This window comes from Phaethon lepturus, unplaced genomic scaffold (assembly GCF_000687285.1).
Source record: "Phaethon lepturus isolate BGI_N335 unplaced genomic scaffold, ASM68728v1 scaffold4252, whole genome shotgun sequence".
Lineage (NCBI taxonomy): Eukaryota > Metazoa > Chordata > Aves > Phaethontiformes > Phaethontidae > Phaethon > Phaethon lepturus.
The window spans coordinates 8,766-34,814 of NW_010523922.1; the positions used below are offsets into that span (position 1 = coordinate 8,766).

General features: G+C 37.2%; 1 protein-coding gene across 1 annotated transcript; it reads right to left on the bottom strand.

Moving 5' to 3' along the window:
• Nucleotides 1-9,959: 9,959 nt before the first annotated feature.
• LMBRD2 (LMBR1 domain containing 2) lies at nt 9,960-22,596 on the bottom strand (the record flags this gene model as incomplete). The annotated part of the gene is made up of 12 exons (XM_010282248.1): nt 9,960-10,020; nt 11,961-12,090; nt 13,132-13,234; nt 15,027-15,073; nt 16,281-16,384; nt 18,140-18,237; nt 18,985-19,090; nt 19,390-19,523; nt 20,291-20,472; nt 21,322-21,505; nt 22,088-22,201; nt 22,522-22,596. Coding segments are annotated over 12 exons (1,338 nt in total), but the record flags the coding sequence as incomplete, so codon positions are not given.
• Between the last annotated feature and the right edge of the window lie 3,453 nt (nt 22,597-26,049).

A 26,049-nucleotide genomic window follows, 5' to 3' on the forward strand; every position in this document is an offset into this window, starting at 1 on the left:
CAATTCCAAGACAAATAACCATGTAAGACATGGTCTGGTACTGCTAGTGACAAAGGTCCTCTTATTTCAACAAGAGTAGAATCAAGATAGTAACTCCTAAGGCTCAATATGCTTTCCACAGAGCGCAAGAGCTCTAAATCCCCAAGGTCCTGCACATGGGTTTGGGCACCCCCGGTATCAACCCAGGCTGGAGGATAAAGAGATTGAGAGCAGCCCTGCCCAGAAGGACTTGGGGGTACTGGTGGATGGAAAGATGGACATGAGCCGGCAATGTGCACTCGCAGCCCAGGCGGCCAACCGTATCCTGGGCTGCCTCCAAACGAGCCGGGCCAACAGGTCGAGGGAGGGGATTCTGCCCCTCTACTCTGCTCTGCTGAGACCCCACCTGGATCCTGCGTCCAGCTCTGGAGCCCTCAGCACAGGAAAGACATGGACCTGTTGGAGAGGGTCCAGAGGAGGCCACAACAATGGTCAGAGGGATGGAACAGCTCTGCTGTGAGTACAGGCTGAGAGAGTTGGGGTTGTTCAGCCTGGAGAAGAGAAGGCTCCAGGGGCACCCTGTTGCAGCCTGCCAGGACTTAAATGGGACTTAGGAGAAAGGTGGGGACAGACTTTTTAGCAGGGCCTGTTGTGATAGGACAAGGGGTGATGGTTTTAAACTAAAAGAGGGCAGATTCAGACTAGATCTAAGGAATAAATTTTCCACACTGAGGCTGGTGAAATACTGGCACAGGTTGCCCAGAGACATGGGAGATGCCCCATCTCTGGAAACATTCCAGGTCAGGTTGGACAGGGCTCTGAGCAACCTGATCTTGAAGATGTCCCTGTTCCTTGCAGGGGAGTTGGACTAGGTGACCTTTAATGGTCCCTTCCAACCCAAAATTTCTATTCTATTCTGTTCTTCCTGGGAATCTGATTGTATTGCTGCAGTATTTCAGCAGACATCTGCTTAAACAGGAAGCAAGTCCATCCCATTTTCTGGAAGTTTTAAGGTTTTATTTATTTCTAGCTCTAAATTTGTTCCAGATCACTCAGAACCAACATGAGGGGGACACTCACCAAGGTTCATGCTGTTGCCCATTTGGCAGGGGGCTCCCACCTCTGTGGGTACCTGGGACAGACCCTGCCTGCCTACCCACCCACCTCCCTGAGCCTGCAGATCCCAGTCTTTTGCTCTGCACTTACTTGGCTATCGCTTTACAACACATCAGTGTTCAAGCCTGCAGCCACAGTCTCCCCAATGTTTATCACTCTGAGCTGACAAGTTTCTGGTGATTTGTAAAGACGTTTTAAGCATTAGTCCAGACAGCCTGACTCTAACTGTCTATGTCTCCCCAACCCACCACTGAACTGTCTCCAAGAGGCAGTAACACAAGATAAGCATTATTTTTTTTGGTGCTGTGAATTGCACCATGCTTGCTCACACTCTGAATCTCTCCTCCAACTCGTTCCCTCCTTTTCGCTCTGTCACAGTACTCTCAACTTCAAGCCATGAGTTGTGCTTGGGTTAGATACCTGAAGTAAGAGAGGCAAAAGCTACAACGTGTTTGCACAGTACTGAGCCCAACCCAGGCTTTTATCGCTGCTCTTCAGTCAAAGTTACATATTCTTAGACCTCCATGGCCAGCAGCCAGCACGTTGCTATCAGATTTCCTACAGAAAATTTGAGTATGCTTATTGACTGTGAGCAGCAAAAGGTGTAAACTTACCCCAGGAGCAGGCAGAGCTCACACCTTCCTTGTCATCACTGCTCACTCTCCCACGCTTTGCTTTGCCTCTCAACCCACTTCCTTTGTCCCATCTCTCTCTGCCCTGGGTTCACTTTGCCTCATTCCTTTCTGCACACGGTGTGACACACGCAAGCCAGCTCTGAAGGGGGTGATGCTGTGTCACACTGGCTGGCATGCGTGCTAGCCTCTTTCAATAGACGCGCTGCTTTATGCTGTGTCACCCTGGCTGCCATGCGTGCTAGCCTCTTGCAATAGACTCGCTAGTTATTTGTGAAACCTGGGCTTGAAAGCTGTTGCTTGCTCACTGAAACATGTCGTAGTAGTACACCCCCTTTGGTTCTTCTTCTTGGTTCCAACAGATTTAAAAAAAAGCACAATCTTCCAAAATAAAACGCATGATGTTTTAGCAGCAGTACTACTGCTTATGGAAGGAGCCAGCCTCTGGGGACAAGAGGAACATGCAAAACAAGAAAAATTCCCACCAGCATCCAGCCTTTACTCAGAATAGATGAGCTTTCCTAAGCTTTGTAAATGCTCTTGTTTGACAGTGAATTGTTTAACTAGAAGTGTTCACTTGGATTTCAAAGGCTTAGCAGGTGTCCACAGAGCATGTCTACGCACTGCCTCAGCTACACAGTTGCTCTGATGCTGACTGAGCGACTCAAAACACACACCTTTAACCAGATAAGCTGTTTCTGTGGAAGGAACCTGAAAGCTTTTCTTGTGTTTGTGCATAACCCACATTCATAAACCACTCCAACACCTGACCTCTGTTTATGAGCTGAATCTTTCCTTGCAGCTCAGGTCATGTTCCTTGAGAAGGGAAGAAAAAATTATGTCTTCTGTCCAAGTCAGGCCCTGACCAACTTCGGCTTCTTGATAAAGGTCTCAAAAAATCCTGAAGGCAATGTTGTGTAATGAACCAATGCATAACAAGATGATGCAAAAGATAAGGTGTTTATGAAGAGAAAGGGTTGAGATCTTTATCACAGTATGCAGAACAGAGACTAAGATGAACAAGCAACACACTGTGGCAGGCACACCATGGCACTGGGCAGGCAGAGGTGAAGTGAGAAGGGCAGACCAAGGTTAATTCATAACCCTGACAATTCAGTCAGTCAAATGCTATTTCAAAAGACTGAAAGTTCATTGAGCATGCAAGCTATTTTCATTAGCAACTGCTGACAATTAAACAACTGAATTTATATTGCTCTCTGGGCCAATAAAAATCTGACACTGAAAAATGGGAAGTTAGTATTTAATTGAGGACAACTCCCATCCTCTGAACTACATACTATTAGGCTTACAGTAGCTACTTATCATAGTAAGTCTGGAGGAAGAGTGTGCCTGGATAACTATGCTGAGAGTGATTCACTTCCAACATCCAAACTGCCTCTGGAAAAAAATTAAAAACACACCCAGAAGATAATTCTGCTACTCCTACCTCTTCTCCTGTGAATAGACAAAATGCCATCCACTGGATTATGATAGATGGCTGTTTGGTTCACTGAACTTTGTTACTAATCTTTCTCAACATCTGCATGCATCATTCATTTACTACATTATTCTGAACCCACATCAATTAAAAATGCCTAACAGAAAGATCCAGAAAAGGCACCTGGTAGTGCAGCAGAACAGGGAGGGGTGACAGTCCCAGAAGGGGTGTGACACGAGAAGTCTTTACTAACAGTGAGAAGACATTCCCACTGCAGTGACGGCACAGACTGTTCTTGAGTCTGCAAAGTCTTTCCTGCAACTCACTTAAAAGAGCAGTTGTAGATTAAGTATAGGAGACAACAAATAATCAAATACAGGAATCAAGCGGTCATAGTTGTTACAAGTACTCTGATGTGCTAAAAAGATGAATTATTACTGGCTCCAGGGTATGGCTTTTCAATTTACAACATCCAGAAGATATTTCTGTACCTCTCAAAAAAATGCCACTTTATCAGAATGAGAAAAGAAACCTAAAAACATACCCTGCCATTGTAGCTGTATAGAGACAATAAAAAATTATATTTTTTTTAAATGTATCTCTTCTTCCTTCACCTTATACTTGAATTTTTTTTTTTTAAGTAGGGAAGGGAAAGTGATAAATACACAAACAGTGAAAGAAGTTAACTCCTTCTTCACTTTGCCCGTCTCCTCACAGCAGTAGTAGAAACAAGTCTCTTGCCTCTATTTGCACCAAGGGCCTAGAGGGAATTATGTCCTAGTTTGACTGCTGATAGAAAGGAGGGAGAGGGGTAGGAGCCCTATCTTCCATCCCACCTCATGCCCCACAAAAATACCCAGTGCCCAGTCAGCCCCAGGAGCATACAGGGTCCTCACAGGCTTCCTCCAGGCATTGCAGGAAGCTTCCATCTTCACCTAGCCTGTCTGCACTTCTCCACCTCCCCACATTCACCGAAGATGCTTGCGCTTCTGCAATTGGGGTGAGTTGTCAGTAAAGGTATCGGCCCGAAGTGTGGGTCCAAGTCTCATCCCCGGACTCTGATGACGACACCTCTGGGTATGCAAGCTTCTTCTCCATTTCCCTTTTTAATCTGTTTTAAAGAAGATGCAAAAAGATGACCAAAACAAGGTTGTATTGTCTTCTAAAGTAAACTTAATTTCTATCTGGAAAAAGAAAATAGGTCAAATTTCTCTAAAAGATCACTATCAAAAACACTTCAGAGAAGTATAAATATCTAAAATACACCAGGGAAAATGTATTGCAGAATTATTTATTTCATGCCAACTTAACTCTTTGACTAGGATTTCAACACACATTTCAAAAATATATCCGGTACAACAATAACTTAGAACACTACAGAGAAAAATTTATAATTCAGTGAATTTCAAAACAAGGTTTTATGCATACATACTTGTATCATAAGGCAAAAGAAGATAAGTCTATCCATAAGCAGCACTCCTACAGCCTACCTTGATAGACACTGGAGAATGAAGATCTTCTATTACTAAACCTATACCTACAAATTAATTCCCTTATCTTCCAGATACCTCTATAGAAATATAAGGTATTTCTATAGAAAATGATTAATTTCTAAGTGATAGCTAAGCCATCGCTCTGAAACTGTTATAATACACAGGAATATGTCGACTATAACAACATTATCCTGAAGAAATAACTGAAGTTGCATATTATTATTGCCTGCCAATTACAACTAAAACATACACACATGCACACAAAAGCATGCTGAGGAATACATTAGAGTGCACTTTGATAGAAATAAAGAAATATATATAATGCAACATCATCAATGACAGCAACTAATGTATTAGAAAGGGATCTAGTTCAACGTGCTTTTTTGCTAGGAATGATGTGTTTCTGTTAACATAATCAAACGGTGTAGGAGTGTCTCAGCTTCAGACTAGACTACTTAATTAGAGGCACAGCTAGTATTAGAGAACTGCCATGAAGCAGTACATATTCCTGCAGAGCCCATTAGGAAAAAAGAATGTAAAAATTTCAATAAGTTTACAAAATTCACAAATAAGTTTCTCTGAAATAATTAACCATTTCCTGAATTTTAAAGAAAAATTAAAAGCTAGGAGACCATATATACCCTAACTAGTGGTTTTGTTATTAATTAAGATGCACATATTTGTCTGTAATGAATAGGTCAGATTTCTTTAAGAAGCCTCAAAAAAAGTTTTTCTTCATAAAGTGATCCTATTTGGTAATGTAAATGCCCCTCAGATTGCAAGGAATTAAAGCATTAATGAAAATTGGAACAAAATACTGTATTTTTCACAAAACATTTACAGTATTCCAAGATAAATTAATGAAATACAAATTATCATAATTACAGAAAATCAGAGTAATCACTTTTTTAATACTTCATATGTAAAAATCATTGTCATTGCTATGGTTTAAAATAGCAAGACTAAACATGGAAAAGATAGCAGCTTTCTGCCATTCCCATTAATACTGTTAGTGACTATTTTACACATGTGTGATTGCAAAATAAAGGCAGGTTTTTCCAGTAGTGTAAGTTACAGTAGTATAAAGTTTGTTGTTTCTTAACATGTCATTGTACCTAAAAAATGAAACAGATCATAGTTTGACCAAAGTGTCACTATTAGCACAGACTAGAAGACGCATATCCTTTAACCTCCCTTATAAAAAGACTCCCTCACTTCACTGCTAAGAGATGCACCTTTCTTAAGTGGAGTTCAGATGACTCATATCCCAATATAGATATTAGAATATGTATATTTTTAAACAACTGAAAAAACAGAACTACAAATATAGAAGGAGTACAAAGTTTGACTAGAGCTTTTGCTATCCATACTTCCTAGGAAATCCAACACGGGCACAGTATTAAAGTAGCTACTATTTTCACTCCTGCTTCTCAAAGTTCATTATAACTTGTATGGATTCTTTTCACTGGTTTAAATCTTTGACATGAAAATATTCAAATATTTATACTTAACTTGGGTGATTCTTTTGTGTTCTGGTTTTTTTTTTTTGGTGTTCACAGATGAAGAGAAAACTGCAGAAATGATGATGAAACAGAAGTATACCCTAACTGCTCAGTAATGCAGAAAGCGAAATAATAAATACATAATTGACATTCTTTAGCTGCAAATAAATATGATTATATACTGACAGAATAAACATGCCAACATTCAGTTCCGAAAAGCACTGTTTGCAAGGCAGTTATACTTCAAATCACCTAATCTGGAACATCAAATGTGATGCAAGAACACCATTATTAGCCTAGAGTACAGTCACTGTTTAAACATATCAAAGCTGGTTTAAACTTTTTTTAGCTGTGGTACTGTTGGGACTAGAGCTATAGTAGCAAGAATTGCCGCAATCTGACTGGGAATCACCTAGTATCATAAAATAGTTTGGATTGGAATGGACCTTTAAAGGTCATCTACCCCCCTGCAGTGAGCAGGGACATCGTACAACTAGACGAGGTTGCTAAGAACCCTGTTCAACCTGACCTTGAATATTTCCAGGGATGGAAACCACCTCTCTGGAGTGGGCTAAATCCTTAGGCATGTGGACCCCAAGCAAGATGAGCAGTGTTTGTATTAGCAGTAACCAAACTAATTTTAAACTAGCTCAAGTACACAGTAAATGCTGTGCAAGCATATCCCTTATTTCTACAATGTTCTTTTATAGTTGTATTCTGTATTTCTTGGTTGAAAGTCTTCTGGATTTAGTCATATGAACTTATAATTACTTTTCAAAATACACTTTAGATTTATTGGCCTATAAATTGTACATAATTAGAGCAAGAGTAACTGTTGGTCATCAGTGAACGCTATGGATGAAACCTGACTTCACTTACCAACTCCTTACTTAAAACACCCAGCATCCAGGGAGCAGGTGACACTGGGGATCTCCAAGTGCAATCCAGAGAAGAACTCTTGAGACATTTTCAGAGCACTAATTACCATGCTTTCAGAAAGCACTCACTAGTTACTCCATTACTCCATTGCAACAGCAAAAAACCCATCAGTGGATTCCCACCTCAATGAGCTCAGAATTTCTGTTAGCAACTGAAATCCCACTGCCATTAATTTATACAGTCAACTCTGCAAGTTGTATCCCAAAGAAAACTGCAGAGGGCTTACACCAGGGACTATTTAGCTTTTGTATATAAAATCCTGACCAAGTTCCCACCAAAAAATCTGTTTGCAGCCATTCCACTGATTTCTGAGAGGAGAAAAAACAGGCCCCAAGAAGGTTCAATCCGATTCTCTGAAGTCAGCAGGGGCTAGGTGAGGATACTTCATAAGCATCCAGAAAACCAAACATTCCTTCTATAATTTTTCCAGTAGCACTGAATTAGATCCCTTTGCAGTGACATTTCAAGAGTTAAACAAAGAACTTGGACCTTATTTCATCCAAAGATTTTTACAAATATACTTTTGAGCAATTAATGAGATACAAATTCTAAAAATAGAAATATCAAGTCTAAGAACAGTCATATGGATGGGTGTCCAAGAACATATACAACTCCTTTCATATAAGGCTGAATTCAGGATAGCATTTCTAAGTAGGTTTAAAATAAATTAAATAAGTGCTAACATAAAGTTCCTAAAGAACAATCTACATAAAAAGAGTCTTAATTTTCTCAACTTCCAGTCTCTGACACAGCCATAAGATTTTGAACCAGCTTTCACAACACACAAAACACACAAACTTAAAAAAATGCCCTCTTACAGGTAATCTGGAAATTGCATGAGCTTGAATACATGTGGGCATGACTGTCGTTCAGTGTATTCACCTAAGAACAGAACTGATGATTATTTTATGTCTGCCAGTTTATTAATATAATTACTTCTATACAAATAGAGTATTTTTTCTCCTTCATAGTAACAATTCAGTGTTTTAAAACAGGCAGATCAATATATTACAAATACCACTACTGTTAGAACACATGATGTACTAAATCACAGGAGGTAGTTAGATTCCCATTAACAGTTACTTCAGAAAACAAAGACTATTTTTAAAAATTAGTAGAACACCTCATTCATGAAAATTTACTTTTCAGAATAAATCATTCCTAACTGCTTTAACGGATGTCCATTTTTTAAGCGTTACAAAGAATTTATGACAGAAACATGTTCTCTTTCAGTTTTCAACCTAACTTTTCAATAAGCGCATAAGAAACCTCCCAAGTGGTAAAGACTTAAGACAAACTGCAATAAAGCAACATTTTAAATTAATAAAACTTCCAAAGATCTAATGAATTTGACCACATCTTTTACCTTATGATTACATTTGAAAATTCATTCAACTAGCTACAGTTTAAAAATATATCTACACCAATGAAATTAATGTGAAGCTTTTTTACGCTGCTAATAATTGGCATTTTTGAATGGCATTCAAATAAATAAGCATTATTCTTTTTGCAACAACTTACTGCAAAATACAGGCACCTTAAAAACAGACACTAATGAAACCAGGGCATTTCGGACATTAAAAGTGTTTATCATTATCTAGTCATGCTATATGTATTTCCCTTCTTTTAAAGAAATACGCTACAATTTGAAGCTGTGCCTGAGGTGTGTGCAAATCATAAATGTTTCAGCATTTAACTCAATTTTCACATTATATTTCTTTTACAGTTACAAAAACATCAGTGTGCCAAGATTTTCAACGGTTACAACTGTAAAAATCTTAAGCAGACATTGTATCTTTGATAATGTATTCTTGCTATTGCACTTATGCTCATATGACGGTGAAACTCTGGTCCATATTCAATTTCAACTATTTACACATGCTAAAATCATGTATCTGCATATAACGTTGGAAAAGAGAAAATATAGCCTTTCTTGACCAATACACCTTGCTCCAAAATTTATGCCACCAAATTTCATAGAATCATAGAATATGAGGTTGGAACGGACCTCAAAGACCACCTGGTCCAATCTTTCTTGTCAAAAGCACGGTCTAGACAGGATGGCCCAATGCCCTGTCCAGCCAAATCTAAAAAGTGCCCAATTTTGGGCAATCCACCACTTCCCTGGGGAATTTATTCCAACGGCTGATTGTTAGCATTGTGAAAAATTTTCCTCTTTTGTCCAGCCAAAATCTCCCCAAGAGTAACTGGTGGCCATTAGCCCTCATCTTCAACATGTGTCTCTCTGTAAAAAGGGAGTCTCCATCTTCTTTGTAGCCACCCTTTGAATACTGGAACATGTATTTTATGATTTTATGAAGAACAGCCTGCCATTCAATCTGATTCAAAGACCACTGAAGCCAAAAGAAGCCTTCATTTAATTCAGCAGATTTTGGACTAGGCATAAAGTTCAAATAGAAAAATTATAGAAAGTGTTTACTATAGTAATTGATATAACTGCACTTTGGATGCATTACGATGCTCTCATAGCATCTGTTAAAATACAAAAACTTCCTTCCAAAAAATCCTCTTCCTAAAACTTACAATGTTAGAGTTCAAGCTGAGCCCTGGATATATTTATTAATACCCTCTATTAACTTCATTAATAGTTTACTCCTTTTGGTCATTGACACAAAAGCCCACACTGATGCATAACAATATCTACAATAGAAGAAGCATATTCTTGTCATAAGTAGTAAAGTTATCATATAGGTGCATCTTCAAAATAGTTGTTCCTTCATATTCTTTTTTTAAACAAAAAATGGTCTTTTCTGGTTCTCTGATATATCATAAATACAGTATTTTCCAAGCAATGAATAGGAAATACATTTCCACTGAATTTTCTTTAGCTTTGAGGAGTTTAGACATCATCAAACATTTGGCTTCGAGACATGGACAGGTATCTTCCACCAGGCTGGTACCTGCAGAATCAATTTTAGATATGAAAAAGTATCACAGGAAGAAGAAAAATAAAGACCCATGAAATCATGTAACTCTTACTGCACTCTTACTCCTTAACTCTCAATGAATTACAAAATCTGAAATTCTACAGAATTACAGTTTCCATGAGAATTTGATAGGCAGTCATTAAATTAAATCTCATGTGACCAAGAAAAAGTATGATACAAATACTGGGAGTCTTAAATAACTTTGCTTCCTGATACAAAGGAAGGAAGTTGAATGTTTTTGTTGAACAGACCTTTTTCTTAAAAAAAAAACAACAAACAAAAAACCCCCACAAAACAACAGCATCCAAAAGTAATTATGGTGATTAACAGAACATTTAATTGGGTATTCCTAGAAGAAAAACAGTATCAAAGATAATGAAAACAAATGGCTGCATACTTTGTGGGGAAAAAGAAGCTTCACAAATTATGGGTCAAATATATTTTAAAAGCATTTTAAAATTTAAAAATTTTTAAAATTTAAAATTTACTTCCTCTCCACAGTACTTACCAAAACCTGAGCAGACACAAAGGCAGAACCTACTGTCCCTGGTGCTTTTACTGTCCTAGAATGCTTGTAACTATTGCAGGAGCTATAGTTCTAAAAATCAGTGTTACACAAGCTATTTTTAAGTTAATTTAAATTTCATACGTAATTATTCTTGATTTATCACCTCTGTGAAATGAAATGCAGGTTACTAGAGTAAATCTCAACTAAGCTCTGTGGCTCCAGATTTTTTTTTTAAAGAAAAGGTTCAGAATGTTCCACTCTGAAAAGTCTGTATAGGTGCTAGAACACTTCAGATACTGTACCTGAAAAGTATTTGCTCCAAAATAATTATATATGTATATTCCTGGTTTTGTAGACTATTATCCCTTTCACACTGTATAGGAGTCAAGAGCTGACAGAATTGCTAGGCTAGTTCCTCTTCAAACTCTTGGGCTTAAAAAGAACCAACTTGTGAAATGTGGTGACATTAGACTAGACAAGTTACTTGTTGATACAAACTAACATTGCTGAATCAATCTGTAAAATCTGGCAGTATCATTTAACATATTTGCCTTAGTATCATATTAACATCTTTGCCTATTTTTGAACTGTCATTTATTGGTTGACATTATAGATGTAAGTCAACTGAAACCAGTTATGAATTTTTATTGAATTGGGTATGCTAGTTTTAGCTGGAAAATAATGTAAACTACAACTTTTTATAAGGGAATTTAAAATTATTTATCATTACATGGTTCTACATAATAACTAGCTAGATTTAAAAAGTACCCATAAAATTACTTGTTTCTTAAATATGCGCAGAGCTTAGCAGTTACATAAGGTACTCTATTTCACAACTAAGGAAATTTGATGTTGCAGTCACATGCACAGAATTCTCTATTATAAACAGTGCTACACTGTGCAGCCTGGGACTTTGTGTTCAATAAATTCAGATTTTAATTTACTCCAGCAGTTCCCAGATCTGATCCACAGGTGTATTCCTGAAACTACTGGTCCTGTAATACTCAGTCTTCTTTCTTGCATCCCTTTATGATGGTTTTTATACAGGGAAATCAAGTAAGGTTTCAAACTCTTCTAGAAAACTAGAGAAAAGCTTGTATCGTACATGTGCAGGTCACCCTCCAGTTTTCTGTTTTTATATGCAGTATTTTTCAGATTATGCCAATATGCAAAATCATATTCAACTCAAATCTTACTCAGATGTTTCTAAAAAACTAAGAAACCTTCAGGTTTCAATTGGTTTTGAAACAATTCCCATATCATGGAGGAGAAGGAAGGGAAAAGAGCTAGGTGAGTTGATAAATTTGATTTACAAAACTATTATTATAAAACCATCTGATAGAGCTGTCATAGGTCAGAAGACATTAGTACCGTTTAATTTTAAGTAACACAGAATATTCCTTACCTTCCTGAGTCCAATTCAAGGGGGTCATCACTAATTGTGTCTGCGTTAAAATCCAAAGGTTCTGCATCCTGGAGGAGTTCTATTCTATCTCTTTCAGTCCTACCATTTGATCGGGTATACTTTGATAGTGCTGAATAGGGAAAAGGAACAAAAGATACTAATTTCCTCTATGAACACCTTGGAATGTGTGAAGACATCGAACTTAGAAGACCCCAATAATAATTTGCTAGTATCTCATCCAAAGTGTAAGTGTGATGATTTAGAGTAGATTCAATATGAAACCAGATCTGGTTACATGGTCAAATTTGTACTATTTCTTTTTGGTATCTCTATAGCAATGTAACTATAACTTTTCTTTTGCCCCTCAAGTAGGATGAGATCTAGTTTGCAGAGAATCAAAGAAAATGAGAAGTTATGTGCAAGCTTTACTTCTAAATCAATCAATATCCATTCATCTTCCCAACTTCCCACTTTAACTAAGCTAGCTGGAGCTTTTTTTTTGTTTGGTTCTGTTTGTTTTTAAAGAGGCAATCTCAGGAATTAATGAAGTAATAGTTGTTTTGCAGTTCACTCTGCCACCTTCATTATGCCAGTATCTACAGCTTGATTTGGTGTTGGAATGCTACATATTCATATGGTTAACATTAAAATATAATTTTATACAATTTCAATTAGTCTACCACTGAAAATCTGGGTTTCCAACTTTGTAAAAGAGGAGGGAGGGGGAAATCTACCCGAGTTGTCTCAAAAGTATGTTCAAAGCCTCCTCCTTCTCCCTCTTTTTCGTTCTTTTTTTAAGTTTCATTTTTCACTTGTTGTGAGCTTACAAGAGCGTATAAAATACATAAAAAACATAGACACTGTGACAAATAAACTTTTTGGAAGTTTAGTACATCCACAAAAAAGTTTTTTGCTAACAGTGTTAAATGAACATGTACACACTTGTGTGACATGTTATTGGTTTTATATTTCTCATAATTTATTTGATTATTCCGTTATTCCAGTCTGAGAGAGTTCATTTGCAACTAGAAGAGGTAAATTTGAAGATTTAAAACTCTCAACTTCAAGACATATCCTAAATAAAGGCTCTTTGTTGACACCCCGTGTTGTGCAGACAAAATACTAAAAACACAAACCAAAACAAACTCCCTCCAAAACCCACAAAGCTTACGTCTACTGGTATTGGTCTCTGAGAAGCTGGATTCTTTTTGGTCTGTGTGAACAACTCTGTTTCTAGTGGAATCGTCTCTATTTCCATAACGCTCTTTCCACTCCTGGAAAAAAGACAAAAAAGAAAACGCGAGCTGTGAAGAAGTAGTAACAACAAAATCATACATAGAATCAAGAAATATTCCAGACCCACAATTTAGAACTAATTGGTCAGTCACATCAGACTATGAAAGTAATATTTTGAAAATGTTCCTGCTCAGTATTTTGATACAGGAATAATTTTTGTTTTGTTTTAAACTCAAGATACGTCCGTTCACTAAACCGGTTACCATAACTGTTCTTTAGAAAAAAGACTTGCAGAAAACAAATTACGTATTAACCCTGCACTCGAAGTTCACTCAACTTATCCAAGTTACAATGGGAACGTTGCTTTTTTTGATTTCTACTTCCATCTAGTGGCAGAATGGTAAAGTAACCAGATGCAGGTAGCACAAAAAAACATTTGGACAGGCCATGTTTACTAAGCTTGTTCTTCCATTCCATCATGTTTTAGTATGTACACATTTTAGTATGAAGTATAATGAAATATTAAAGAAGAAAATATCTCATTCTTTTATTAGGAGACAACTACATGTCTCAACAGAAACTTTTCCAATTGCTGCAATAACTTTAACATGTTTCAGATTCGTATCTAGATCCCAGATTAGATACTAGTAGTAACTGGTACATTTAGAATTACAGTGCTAATTTATGCCATATGTTAGAGTCCTACACTGCAGAAGAAGCATTTAATCATGATTCAGTAAAAGATAACTCTCAAAAGCCCTGAAAGTTTCAAGAATCAATGGGAAATCAATAGTATTTAATGCAAACTCACAAAACAGGTAACATCTGAAATTGAGTTTGCTGTTGAACGTGTTGCTTAATGTCAGATCATTTCAGTGTATACTAAATGCATCTTGCATTTGCTACTATTTGGTTTCACAATAAGATCAAGTCCTAAAATTACAAGATGGGGGTTAGAGGATCAGAAGGTCTATGCAGTATTGGCTGTCATCCAGAACTGAAGGAGCCCTGAGCTTGAAAAGCTAGGTTTCAGTCTGATTATCTTGCCTTTCCGCAGAAAATATTTTTCCCTTCTTTTAGTCAGTTCATTTTTTGCATGTATCCTTTCCATTTCTCTCGTTGATTGTGATTCTTTACATTAAATTCCAAATGTTATAAATTAATGAAAAACTAAAGCTAAAGTTAACTGAAGCTCCTTAAAGTGAAGCTGACTGAATTATTTTCTATTCAGATTGACTGCCTTCACAGATCTTTCAGTTCAGTATGCACTCAAAGTACGATTGGAATCAAACATTCTGTTTGTTGTTTGTTACTCAGTGGTAACAGTATTAAATCTGTCTTAAATGCAATTCCCTCCTCTGGGGGGGTGGAATCTGTGCTCATTACTTTCCAATGGGCACAAAAAGCAATGGTTAAGTTTGGGAGGAGCATACAGTCCTCATTTCAGTCAATATGATGACACTGCAGCTGCAGTTATTTCAAGTAGAGCAGTATCAGCATAAGAGACTGACAATAATCCATTTCAGATCATTCTGCATCCTAGAAATTAGGACCCTTTTTAATGTTTGTTACACCTATTAGCACACACCATTCTCACAGCACACGAACAAAAACTTCCCAGTAGTGTGACCAAAATCACCCTCTTACCATTTAAAAGTAAAACATAAATTATTTTTCACCCCAGCCAAGACTATTCTGCAAGATTAAACTGATTCCATGAATTACTGGAGGCTTATGTTTTTGGTGAAATAGACCATGCTGAATTAAATAGCAATGGCAAATCCTATCAGATATTGTATAATAGTATAATTAGCTAAAACAATCTCATACCCTTCTTCTGTTTTCACCTTCTTCCTGCCTTTGTCGTTTTCGTTTCTCTATAAATAAAAAAAAATTGTCTGAGCTCCACACAAGACAAATAATCACCAATTTTTTTTTTCAAAGACAATGAAAATCTGAAGTTAAATAGCAAAGATTATTATTGAAATAGATGGCATATACAATTAAATAAAAACAGAAGACAAAGCTGCTTGTCTATCATTATGGAGTTTCCTGTTAGAATGAATTCATCACGATGGTATCTTGAGTCAAGGCATAACATGTGGATACCAGCTGGCAAAGCAAAAAAAAACCCCAAACTCCTAGAAACAGCTAGAAAAAGTTTAACGTTAAGAAGAAACTTGAGCATTATTGAATCCAAACGTTGCTGAAATTCTGTGAAGCCCAAAGTATGACCTGAACAGTTTGTGTCCTTATCTGCTATTTAGCTGGAAGTTTAACATCACAGTATCAAAAAAATAGTAACTTCTTTTTTAAGGGAATGAGAGACATTCCTCTTTCTCCAAAAAAAGAAACACTACTACTCTAAATTAATCCAGGTAGCATTTTTCAAAAATTATGAAAGGAGAATGACAGTATTCCATAATATATCATTGTATCCAGAGATTTTAATTTCTAAACATCTACTCGAGAACCGCAAAAGCTTTTAACAACTTTCAAGAAACAGTTTCAAAAAAAATTAATGTAAGAGAAAATTAAAAAGCTCTCCAAAACAACAGATAATTACAGCTCTACAGAACAACATGCTTTGTGTGATAGAACACAATTATAGTTGAAACAGCAAAAAAATCCTAAAGGGAATGACTGAATTTGGTCAGCTCAATCAAAACACTTACACAAAGAAAGATTAAAATGAGTTTGTTGATGACAAAGACAACTTAAGTGATAACTATCCTCTATGACTGATTATGCAAGCACGTCCTCAGGTATTAGTCGATCAGTAATAGACTGATCTCAGAGGAACACCGCTTAATTGAACTGTAAAGTATTTAGAAATATCTAAAATTCAGATACTGGATGAATAAAGCTGATACTTTACTTCAGATGTCAGTAAAGTCCAGCACTGTTTATATAGCAACCACAATGCTGTAAGTCTATTGCATTTTGTGCAGTAGACTGCCTCAGTACAGTTTTCAAAATATTGACCAACTATATGTCGTTTTTTGATGTTTAACATTTCAGACAAGTTTAATGCAACAACATACTATATTTTGCAGGAAGAGTAGGACAGAGGACCTAACTTACCTCTTTTGATTAGCTCTTTTCCTTCATCAATCAAATCAGAGGTCATTTCACTATCCCCCATGAACTGCTGGAATCCCAAAAGATTCAAACAACGAGTTCCTAAACTGGTAAAAGCAGCAGAAGAAGCAATTTCCTTTGTTAATTTACAATGAATAGTTTAGATATATTACACTGCAAAATGTAGAAGAAATTATTCAGAAATTTGTAGACAATTCATATAAAAAAGCAATATAGAACACAGATTATTATACTAGCTGAGAAATCAGAAAATTCAGAACAATGACACGTTCCTAAATCCAACTGAAAGTGATGGAATATTCCTATTCAAATAGAGCGATAAAACTGTTTATAGTAGTGCAAATGATTTAAGATAAGACAATTGCTTGAGATGTTCTCAGATATAATAGAATTTATACCTATGGTATCTCATTGACTATTCTTTGACAGAAGACAATTACTATAAAAATTCTGCCTATTACGATTTCTGTGTTTTTGAAAGAGTAATAACATAGGAAAGCCAGCTACATCTCAGGTTTTACTCAGAAAAAATGTGTGATGTACCTGTAAGCTGCAGGGATGCTGGCTGCCATTTTGGATACCCATTAGACAGCAGTCAGCTAACAAGCTTGCTCCATCTTTCTTAAGCTAGTACTGGAACTAGATAGCATGAAACCACTTTCACCTTTTCAACTTCACACCTGGAAACACAACTGCTCTTGTTCTTATTGTTTCCTCTCTCCAAACTGGAGTATAAATATCATGTTCAGTGTTGGCTTCATTGCATATTTATGCTGAAAAGTTTGTTTTCCTGTACTATCTGAACTTTAAGATTGCTGAACAAAGCAAACAGCTTTCTTTGATACATTTTAATTAAATATTTAGGTTTGCATGTATCTGAATTACTAGAGGGCATTAAAGTTCAACCAAAGCAACTTCTCCTTTTCTTTTCTTTTCTTCCTTTTCACTGGCATTCAAGGCCGAGGATCATCATGGACAAGAAGTCACACAAACCACTGTCTTGTCATTGGCTTTCCTGTTTGCTTTTCGTGGTTTGTTTTTTTTTTGCCTCCACCACCACTTTTGTCACCTAACCTAAAGGTAAGCAAGGAAAACCTAGGACTTACCATCTATGGATACACATAGGGTATTAAAGGACATTCAAGGTGCTTAACTACATTCTATATGACTCAAAACATATACATAACTTCTCACTAAATGGTAATGCAAAATTGAAGAAGTGAACATAAATGTAGCAGAGCAACATCAGACAAAGTATCTCATCCCTTACAGTGGTTAAAAGCAGACATTTGGAAATGTAAAGATAAAGCAAGCATGTAACAGTATTTTCTGCAATTGCCCTTCCAGACTCCAACAAACTGTGGCTTAGGGAAACAAGATTAAACGATTTAAACCACTATGCTTTCAAACAGAAGTCTGGTAACGGATCAGAAATTGGTTACAAGTCTATTAGAAAGTTAATTACCTAAAGGTTCTGCATATGCTTCCTAGTTTGTTAGAAAACCTTGCTGAAAACATAGCTTCCTTGTGGTAATTTTAATCTCAAAAGCAGAATCTAAATGTTTGTGGGCTCCAAAGTTCAAACAGATCAGATCTCAAAACCTGAGAATGAAGGTTAATGGGGAAAAATCCCCACAACTCAGGAGTTAACATAATCAATATTCTTAAAATGTACACATTTCACATATATAAATAGCAATTTATTGGTTTAGGTTTTTGCATTTTTATTAATATGTCACAACTCAACTGCGGGAAGAAGGGAATTCAATCTCTTCCTCATTGCTGAAACTGGTATTACTAATGTAAAGAAAAATGGAGGATCTGTCTTGCAAACCACTTACCTAAAGTATGTTGCAATACAGAGAATGACGACAAGCATTGGGTAATATATATAGAATCCATCTGCAATGAAGGACAGCACTTTCATGGATCCCATTATCTGGGGAAAAAAACCACAAGAGCAAGCTCTAATCAGATATATTCTACATATATCCATAAAGATTGTGCCATCTCACCATTTTCAGTCCACAACACACAAACATACAATTTTTTACAGTTACTGAAACACAGGTAAATATTATCATCACAGATGTGATTCAGACAATTGACCTAGAATGCCCAGATCTAAAAGCCTCCTCTAACAGTGTATCCACTTTGAGGTTTCTAAAATGCTAGATCTTTTTGTCTCACCTAATCCAGAACCAGTTCAAATTTGGTGGGTCTTTCCATCTGCTGTGAAAGAGGCTCTGGACAACACTAAGAATCTACTTGCTAAGAACAAAGATGTGAGATGTAACCTGCTGTTCTACAGAAATTGTTTGTTAAGTAAAACCAAACTCACTGGTTTTCAGTGGCAAGTTAGGTTTGCTCTCAATCTATCAAGATGCCCCGTACACTAAACCCAGTGGAAGCTAAAGCTGTTAAGAAGTGAAGAACAGTCTGAGCTCTTCAGCATAATAATTTACTTCCTTATGATGGAGACCAAAACAGAAAAACTGAGCGACTGATGACTGCTGTGTAGCTTAGCAATCATAACCAAACTCCTGGTCTATAGTAAGTATTTCTACTCTGTTTAATACTAGTGAAAAGATTTTAATATCTGAATCTTACAATAAGAAGTATTTAAAAATATTTGCCTATTCTTCAAACCATATAGAAGCCTCAAACCCACATTTTGTGTACTTACAGATGTATAAGCAGTTGGCTGAGTGTTTTTGTGAGAGATTGTTGCATCCATATGGGTCAAGCCCAAAAAGTTCAAGCATAATGGTGGAGTAAGACGGCAAAATAACCTGCAAAATGCAAGAGGCAACAGCATTTAAACGATTTCTTGCACTAAAAATATTAAGAAATCATAACTGGATATATCACAGAATCATGATGTACAGATTATTAGGATTTATTATGCTTATAAATAAATTTTATTTCATTGAATTTGAATTTGATTTCATTTGAATTTGATTTGATTGAAAATGAATTTTATATATTATGATTATATGATTATAAACGAAAGAATATAAATGAAAGTTTCATGGACATTTTCAACCGAGTAATTGACAGAAAATCTGCAAAATATATGCCACATACTCACATGCCACTGAAAAGGAGACTGTATGCATCTGTCTGATGATGTGAAGCTAAGTAATAATAGTTAAATACACGGATCCTGAAGACAGTAGAGTAAACACAGATACTTAGGAAAAAGATGGTAAGAAAACAGGCCATCTGTAGAAAAAGAAAACTTGTTTCAATGTAGAACTCTAATAAAGGTTTTACTGCATTCAGCATATAGTCTGTGCATGCAACAAGTTCACGAGTCTAATTTTTCATTTTGAGATGGGACACTAACACCAGCTCCAAGAAGAGTTTCAGGAGTGTTTCTGACTAACTTAAATTGAGAATGACACTTGTCACATTCTGCACTTCATATAAGCTAACACAACACTCTAGGAAAGTTCATTCTACTTCTTTTTGTTATGTAAATTAAATTGCTGTAATTGCCTTAGTAACTATGACAGATTTGACATTTCCACAAAAAGTGATGAGAAAAGTGTTTTCAATTCAACCTATCTTGTTAGTTTACTGGAATTTTTCAGGTCAGTTCCTTTACTGATAAATTTGTGCACACATATGCTAGCCACACCTGTGACAGGATTTCTGGTCAGCAGCAAATTCCTATTTAGGGAAGAGAGGTCACACACATGGTTGATTAGACACAAAGTCTAAACACCTAAGCTCCAAGGTAATGTTTCACATATTACTCTACACATGATATTCAGCTCAACTGGGTCACACCTTCACGCCGTACTGGAGACTTGTAAGAAGTGGCAAAAGGCAGCTCCTTCCACAGAAACAAAGTTTGGTATTATATATTTTAGAGATCTTATGATTATTTAGAGACCTATTCTTAAATCAATCTGGTCTACTATTATTGTAATAACAATATATTTGAAAACATTTTTGTTGAAAACTCAACAGAACTTCAAACTTACCTCTATGTATATGTAATTATATGTCTTTTCTGCCAGCTGTATGAAAACTGCGAATAACGATAAAACTGGTTTTGTGCTGAAAAATGTGCACTCTGACCACACAACAATTACAGAGAATGTGGCCAGAACAACTGCAAGCACCCTGTAAAACCATGGTCGTAGAAGACACTCCCAGTACCATTCTGGAAAAAACAGACACACACAGATCCAGAATGAGTTAATGAAAATTACACAACCGGAAATGGAACTCCCTCACAAAAACTTTTGTGAACTTTTTGCATGCACATCCTTAAAACCAAGGCTGCAATTGTCAGGTCACACACGTAATTTCAGGGCTTTTCCAATGCCTAGAGATCTGACTCAGCCCTAAGGAATCGTATGCACAACTGGGGAAAACAGTGTGGTATTTGGGAGGCAAATTGCGAGGGAATGGGGGTGTAGAAGAGAACTCTTCACTTCTGGCACAGATGCTATGGGTGATCCACTTTTTGTTTGTTCATCTATTACTCTCAGAAACAAAGCTCAGGCTGTAAAATTATATTGTCCTGCCCTGGAAATAACTCATTGCTAGTGCACAACAAATTAGAAGTTAAAACATGATTAGGAGAAGACATTGTCTAAAAAGATGCACAAGCAGCTTCATGTCCTAACATTTGGTACATGACAGACAAAGAGTCGTTTCCTCTTTGCTTTACTGGAAGAGTGCTGCTAACCTCAGTAATAGCTCACAAGTGCAAGAGGGTAGCCATGAGCCAATAATTCAAAGCTGCTATTTTTCTTTCTTCTAAGGCTTCAAAGTTCCTATTGCTATTACAACATGTAACTGCTATTAAATTAAAAAAAAAACATTAAACTTATGGTCAAGAGCATAAATCAAAACCTGATGGCTCTTCCATTACATAAATGCATTAAGATGCATATTTGCTTCCCTCTACTGTAGCTAAACTTTTTATATAAAACAAGCAGTTCTTCTTACAAAACGGTACCAGTTAGTCCTTTACATATCCAAAATCTACATGGACAGCACTTACCAACAGTTGGTGTGTAGAAATACTGAATAATTTTATTTTCTGGTTCCTGGGAATGAAAGGTATGGACAAACTGTCGAGTTGCACTGGTTTCATTTTTTGCCACATCTTCTAGGTAAAACGCTTGCTCTAAAAGAATTTGCCACTGGACCTGTGTACGTCGATGTCTCTGTACTGAATAGATTACCTATAATATATTACAAGAAATTATGGTTACAACATACTTGTTTCAAGAAACGAGACAAAAGCTTTGCAAAATCCCTTAAAATGTCTACATTACAGAACTGGAGAGAATAATTCTGTAAATTCACAAAAGCAGGCAGTTAATTCTCTAAATATATAAATCATAAGAGCACTACATATGATTCCTGAATTTTGCAGTTCTTTCATCACAATCTGTCTGTAGCAACAGCCTACTTTTTCCAACATACCACTTTATTTTTACATCTTAGTGAACACCAAGCTCTTACTACTGTTTCTTTTTTAGAACACACTGTCAATCAACCATTACAAGGCTTACTCACAGTTAAAACACTGTCAAGATATAATGCATGGACACTTTTTACACATCCAGAAATTTGATTTGGATATCACTTGGGATATTAAACTTCTATGTTTTTTTTCATGGAGAAAAGTTTCTCTTACGTAGCAAACCCAAAACCCACTATACTCAGCAATTCGGGTAAAGTGTATTGAAAATCTTTCTTTGACTAGCATTTATTCTCATTACATCAGCATAAATGAGGCATTCTCTCATTTATTAATATACCTGCTTGTGAAGTTTGACCAAGCTTTTTTCACTTGGGTAACTGTTCTGTCTTTCATCAAAGTCTTCATAATCATCCATGTTCCTACCCATTCTTTCCTGGTACTCAGTAGGACACTGGAAGGAAAAGAGAAAATTAACTGAAAGATGATGGAGTAGCAAGTGCTCTTTGTTAATTATTTGTAAATGTTTGGGGCATTTCATGCAACTGAAAAGCTCCCTCTAAGTGTAGATTTTTCTGTTTATAAAATACTACATATGTAAAAATACAGCATTGCACACAGAATTTCAACTCAAAGTGTGGTCAGAAACTCCCAAGATGCCAATTAGAGATTTTATGTTAAGGGGAAAAGAAAATAATGTACAAGTATTCAGTAGATGCAGGAAGCACACCCTCCCAATTGAATAATTACGGCTGAAGATGAGCAATTTTTTACCTTTTTCAGTATTGTATCAACACATTTTCTCAAAGGGTGGTTATACTTGATACTCTCACTTACTTTACGGACTTCCTGTTGAGGAAAAAAATAAAGAGTTGTTTCACTATGTTAAATAGATTAAAAAATTTTGCAGGATCAGAAGAGAGTTCCATGCCCTCCAACGGAAAATATAACCATCAGAGCTTAAAAACAATAGAACTTCCTAAAAGCCACAGCTTTACTAGACATCTAATAAAGACAACTGTTAGTAAGAACATATATGACTTAAAAAGGAACCCATGATGTCAGTGTGCAAACATTACTTGGTAAATGTGTGGAGGATTGGTTTCTATGCAAGAATACTGAAATGGAAAATACTGTCTTGCTTTAGTTGTAGGTAAAGAGGAGTTTCTACCTTAGTTGGTTTAGTTTCACTTTTATTACTTTAAGCAGCTTGACTAATAACATTTTACACTACTTCATTTTGTATCTTCCTTACATTTACCTCACATAGCTCACTTCTGAGACTATGTGGCATTTTTCAGTAATAAAAAGATGTTAGCACAACTAGATTAAGTTGTGTCAGAACTGGCTCTAGCAGTTTATCAGGCTTAATGAGAATTAGATTTTATTCTCCTCCTGTAGGCAATCCAGAGATAACCTTTTGATGCTTTTTTTTGTTGTTACAAACTGCATTTTAAAAAAAAACATGCAAGTTCTAGAGTCTGGAGAAGGACAGAATTAATGGTAAAGGCTTAGAAATCTTGTCAAATAGGATGACTAGCAGACAGAAGAATTGTATTTGTTTAGTGTGACAAGGGAGGCTAAATGGATATTGTCCTGGTTTCAGCTGGGATAGAGTTAACTTTGTTCCTGATAGCTGGTATAGTGCTGCGTTTTGGATTTAGGATGAAAGTAATGTTCATAACATACTGGTCTTCAATATGAACTGGAGTCAAAGGCAGCCAAGTGGTACGCCACAACTGGCATCGCTAACGTGTTTTTCTCAAGCACTTTGGTGGCAGAGTAACAGGCCACAGTTTGCTTTCCCTTGGAGGGGTGCCCATTACACCTGGAACTGACTGCCCCAGGGGTGGAAACACAGCACTACCATTTGCCATGGACTGATATAGACTGCACTGGAACAGGGTGAAACTCCAGAACAGCTGCATTATGCTGATGACAACATTGTGTGGGGCAACACAGCAGCACAGTTTTTTGAGAAAGGGAAGAAAATAATCTAAATCCTTTTGAAAGCCAGTTTTGCCATAAAACAAAGGTCAAAGGGACCTGCACAGGACATCTAGTTTTTAGGAATAAAATGGCAAGATGGACATCGTCAGATCCTAATGGATGTTGTCAACAAAATAACAGCTATGTCCCCACTAACAGAAAGGAAACACACGCTTTCTGAGGTGGTGTGGGTTTTTGGAGAATGCATATTCCAAATTACAGTCTGATTGCAAGCTCTCTCTATTGAGTGACGCGGAAGAACAATTCTAAATGGGGCCCTGAGCAACAACAAGCCTTCAAACTAATTAAACAGGAAATAGTTCATGCAGTAGCATTTGGGCCCGTCCATGCAGGACAAGGTGTTAAAAATGTGCTCTACACCGCAGCTGTGGAGAATGGCCCTACCTGGAGTCTCTGGCAGAAAGTATCAGGGGAGACCCAAGGTCAACCCCTAGGGTTCTGGAGTCAGGGATAGAGTGGGTCTGAGGCCCTTTATACTCCAACTGAAAGAGATACTGGCAGCACATGAAGGAGTTCGAGCTGCTTCAGAAGTGGCTGGTACTGAAGCACAGCTCCTCCTGGCACCCTGCCAGCGTTGGGTTGGATGTTCAAAGGAAAAGTCCCCTCTACACATCATGCAACTGATGCTACGTGGAGTAAGCGATCACACAACAGGCTTGAATAGGAAAGCCCAATCAAGCAGGAATCTTGGAATTGATCATGGACTGGCCAGAAGGCAAAGATTTTGGTGGTACACCCAAAGAGAAGGTGACACATGCTGTAGAGGCCCCACCATATAATAAACTACCAGAAAACAAAAAGCAGTATGTCCTGTTCACTGATGGGTCATGTCACATTGTGGGAAAACACTGAAGGTGGAAAGCCACTGTATGGAGTCCTACATGACAAGTTGCAGAAGCTGCTGAGGGGCCAGGTGGATCAAGTCAGCCTGCAGAGATGAAAGCCATCCAGCTGGCTTTAGATATTGCTACATGAGAAAAAACAGCCAGTACTTAATACTGATTCATGAACGGTGGCAAATGCTCTGTGGAGGTGGCTACAGCAATGGAAGCAGACCAAGTGGCAGTGCAGAGGCAAACCCATCTGGGCTGCTGAATTATAGGAAGATACCACTGCCCAGATGGAGAATCTGACTGTAAAAGTATGACACGTAGATGCTCAGGTACTCAATGGTTGGGCCACTGAAGAACATAAAAAACACCAGCAGGTGGGTCAGGCTGCTAAGATTGAAGTGTCTCAGGTGGATCTGCACTGGCAACTTAAAGGTGAATTATTTACAGCTCAGTGGGACAATGACACCTCAAGCCATCATGGAAGAAATGCAACATATAGATGGGCTCATGATCGAGGGGTGGACTTGACCATGGACACTACTGCACATTCATATCCATGAATGGGAAACATGCACTGCACTCAAGGAAGCAAAGTGGTTAAAACCTCTCTGGTATGCAGGACAACAGCTGAAATACAAATATGGGAAGACCTGGAAGATTGACTATATCACACTCCTATAAACCTGCCAAGGCAAGCACTATGTGCTTACAATGGTAGAAGCAACCACTGAATGGCTGGAAACATCATAATCCTGTGCCCCATGCCACTGTCCAAAACACTATCCTGGACTTTGAAAAGCAAGACTTATGGCAACATGGCACCCCAGAAAGAATGGAGTCAGACAACAGGAATCATTTCTGCAATAACCTCATAGACAACTGGACCAAAGAGCACAGCACTGATTGGGTATATCACAACCCCTAGCATGCACTAGCCTCCACGAAAATTGAACAATATGGGTAAAGAGTACATTGAAAGCAATGGGTGCTGGGATATTCAAACATTGGCATAAGCATTTAGCAAAAGCCATCTGCTTAGTAAACACCAGAGGATCCATCATTTGAGCTGGCCCTGCCCCACCAAAACTTTTGCATTCTGCAGAAGAGGATAAAGTCCCAGTGGTGCATGTAAAAAATATTCTGGGGAAGACACTCTGGGTTATTCCTGCCCAGAAGGCAGTAATTCAAGGCAACTGAACATTCAAGGCAAATTCAATATTCAAAGGCAAACCCATTCATGGGATTGCTTTTGCTCAAGGACCTGGGTGAACTTGGTGGGAGATGAGGAAGATGGGGAAGTCTGATGTGTACCTCAAGGAGATTCGATTTTGTGGGAGAATAGCCAATGATGTGAACTATATGATGTAAACTGCTATATAATACTGTACATCATCACTACTATGGTCACTATATGCCATATTAACAGTATTATAGAAAGAACCACTCGGATTAATGAAAC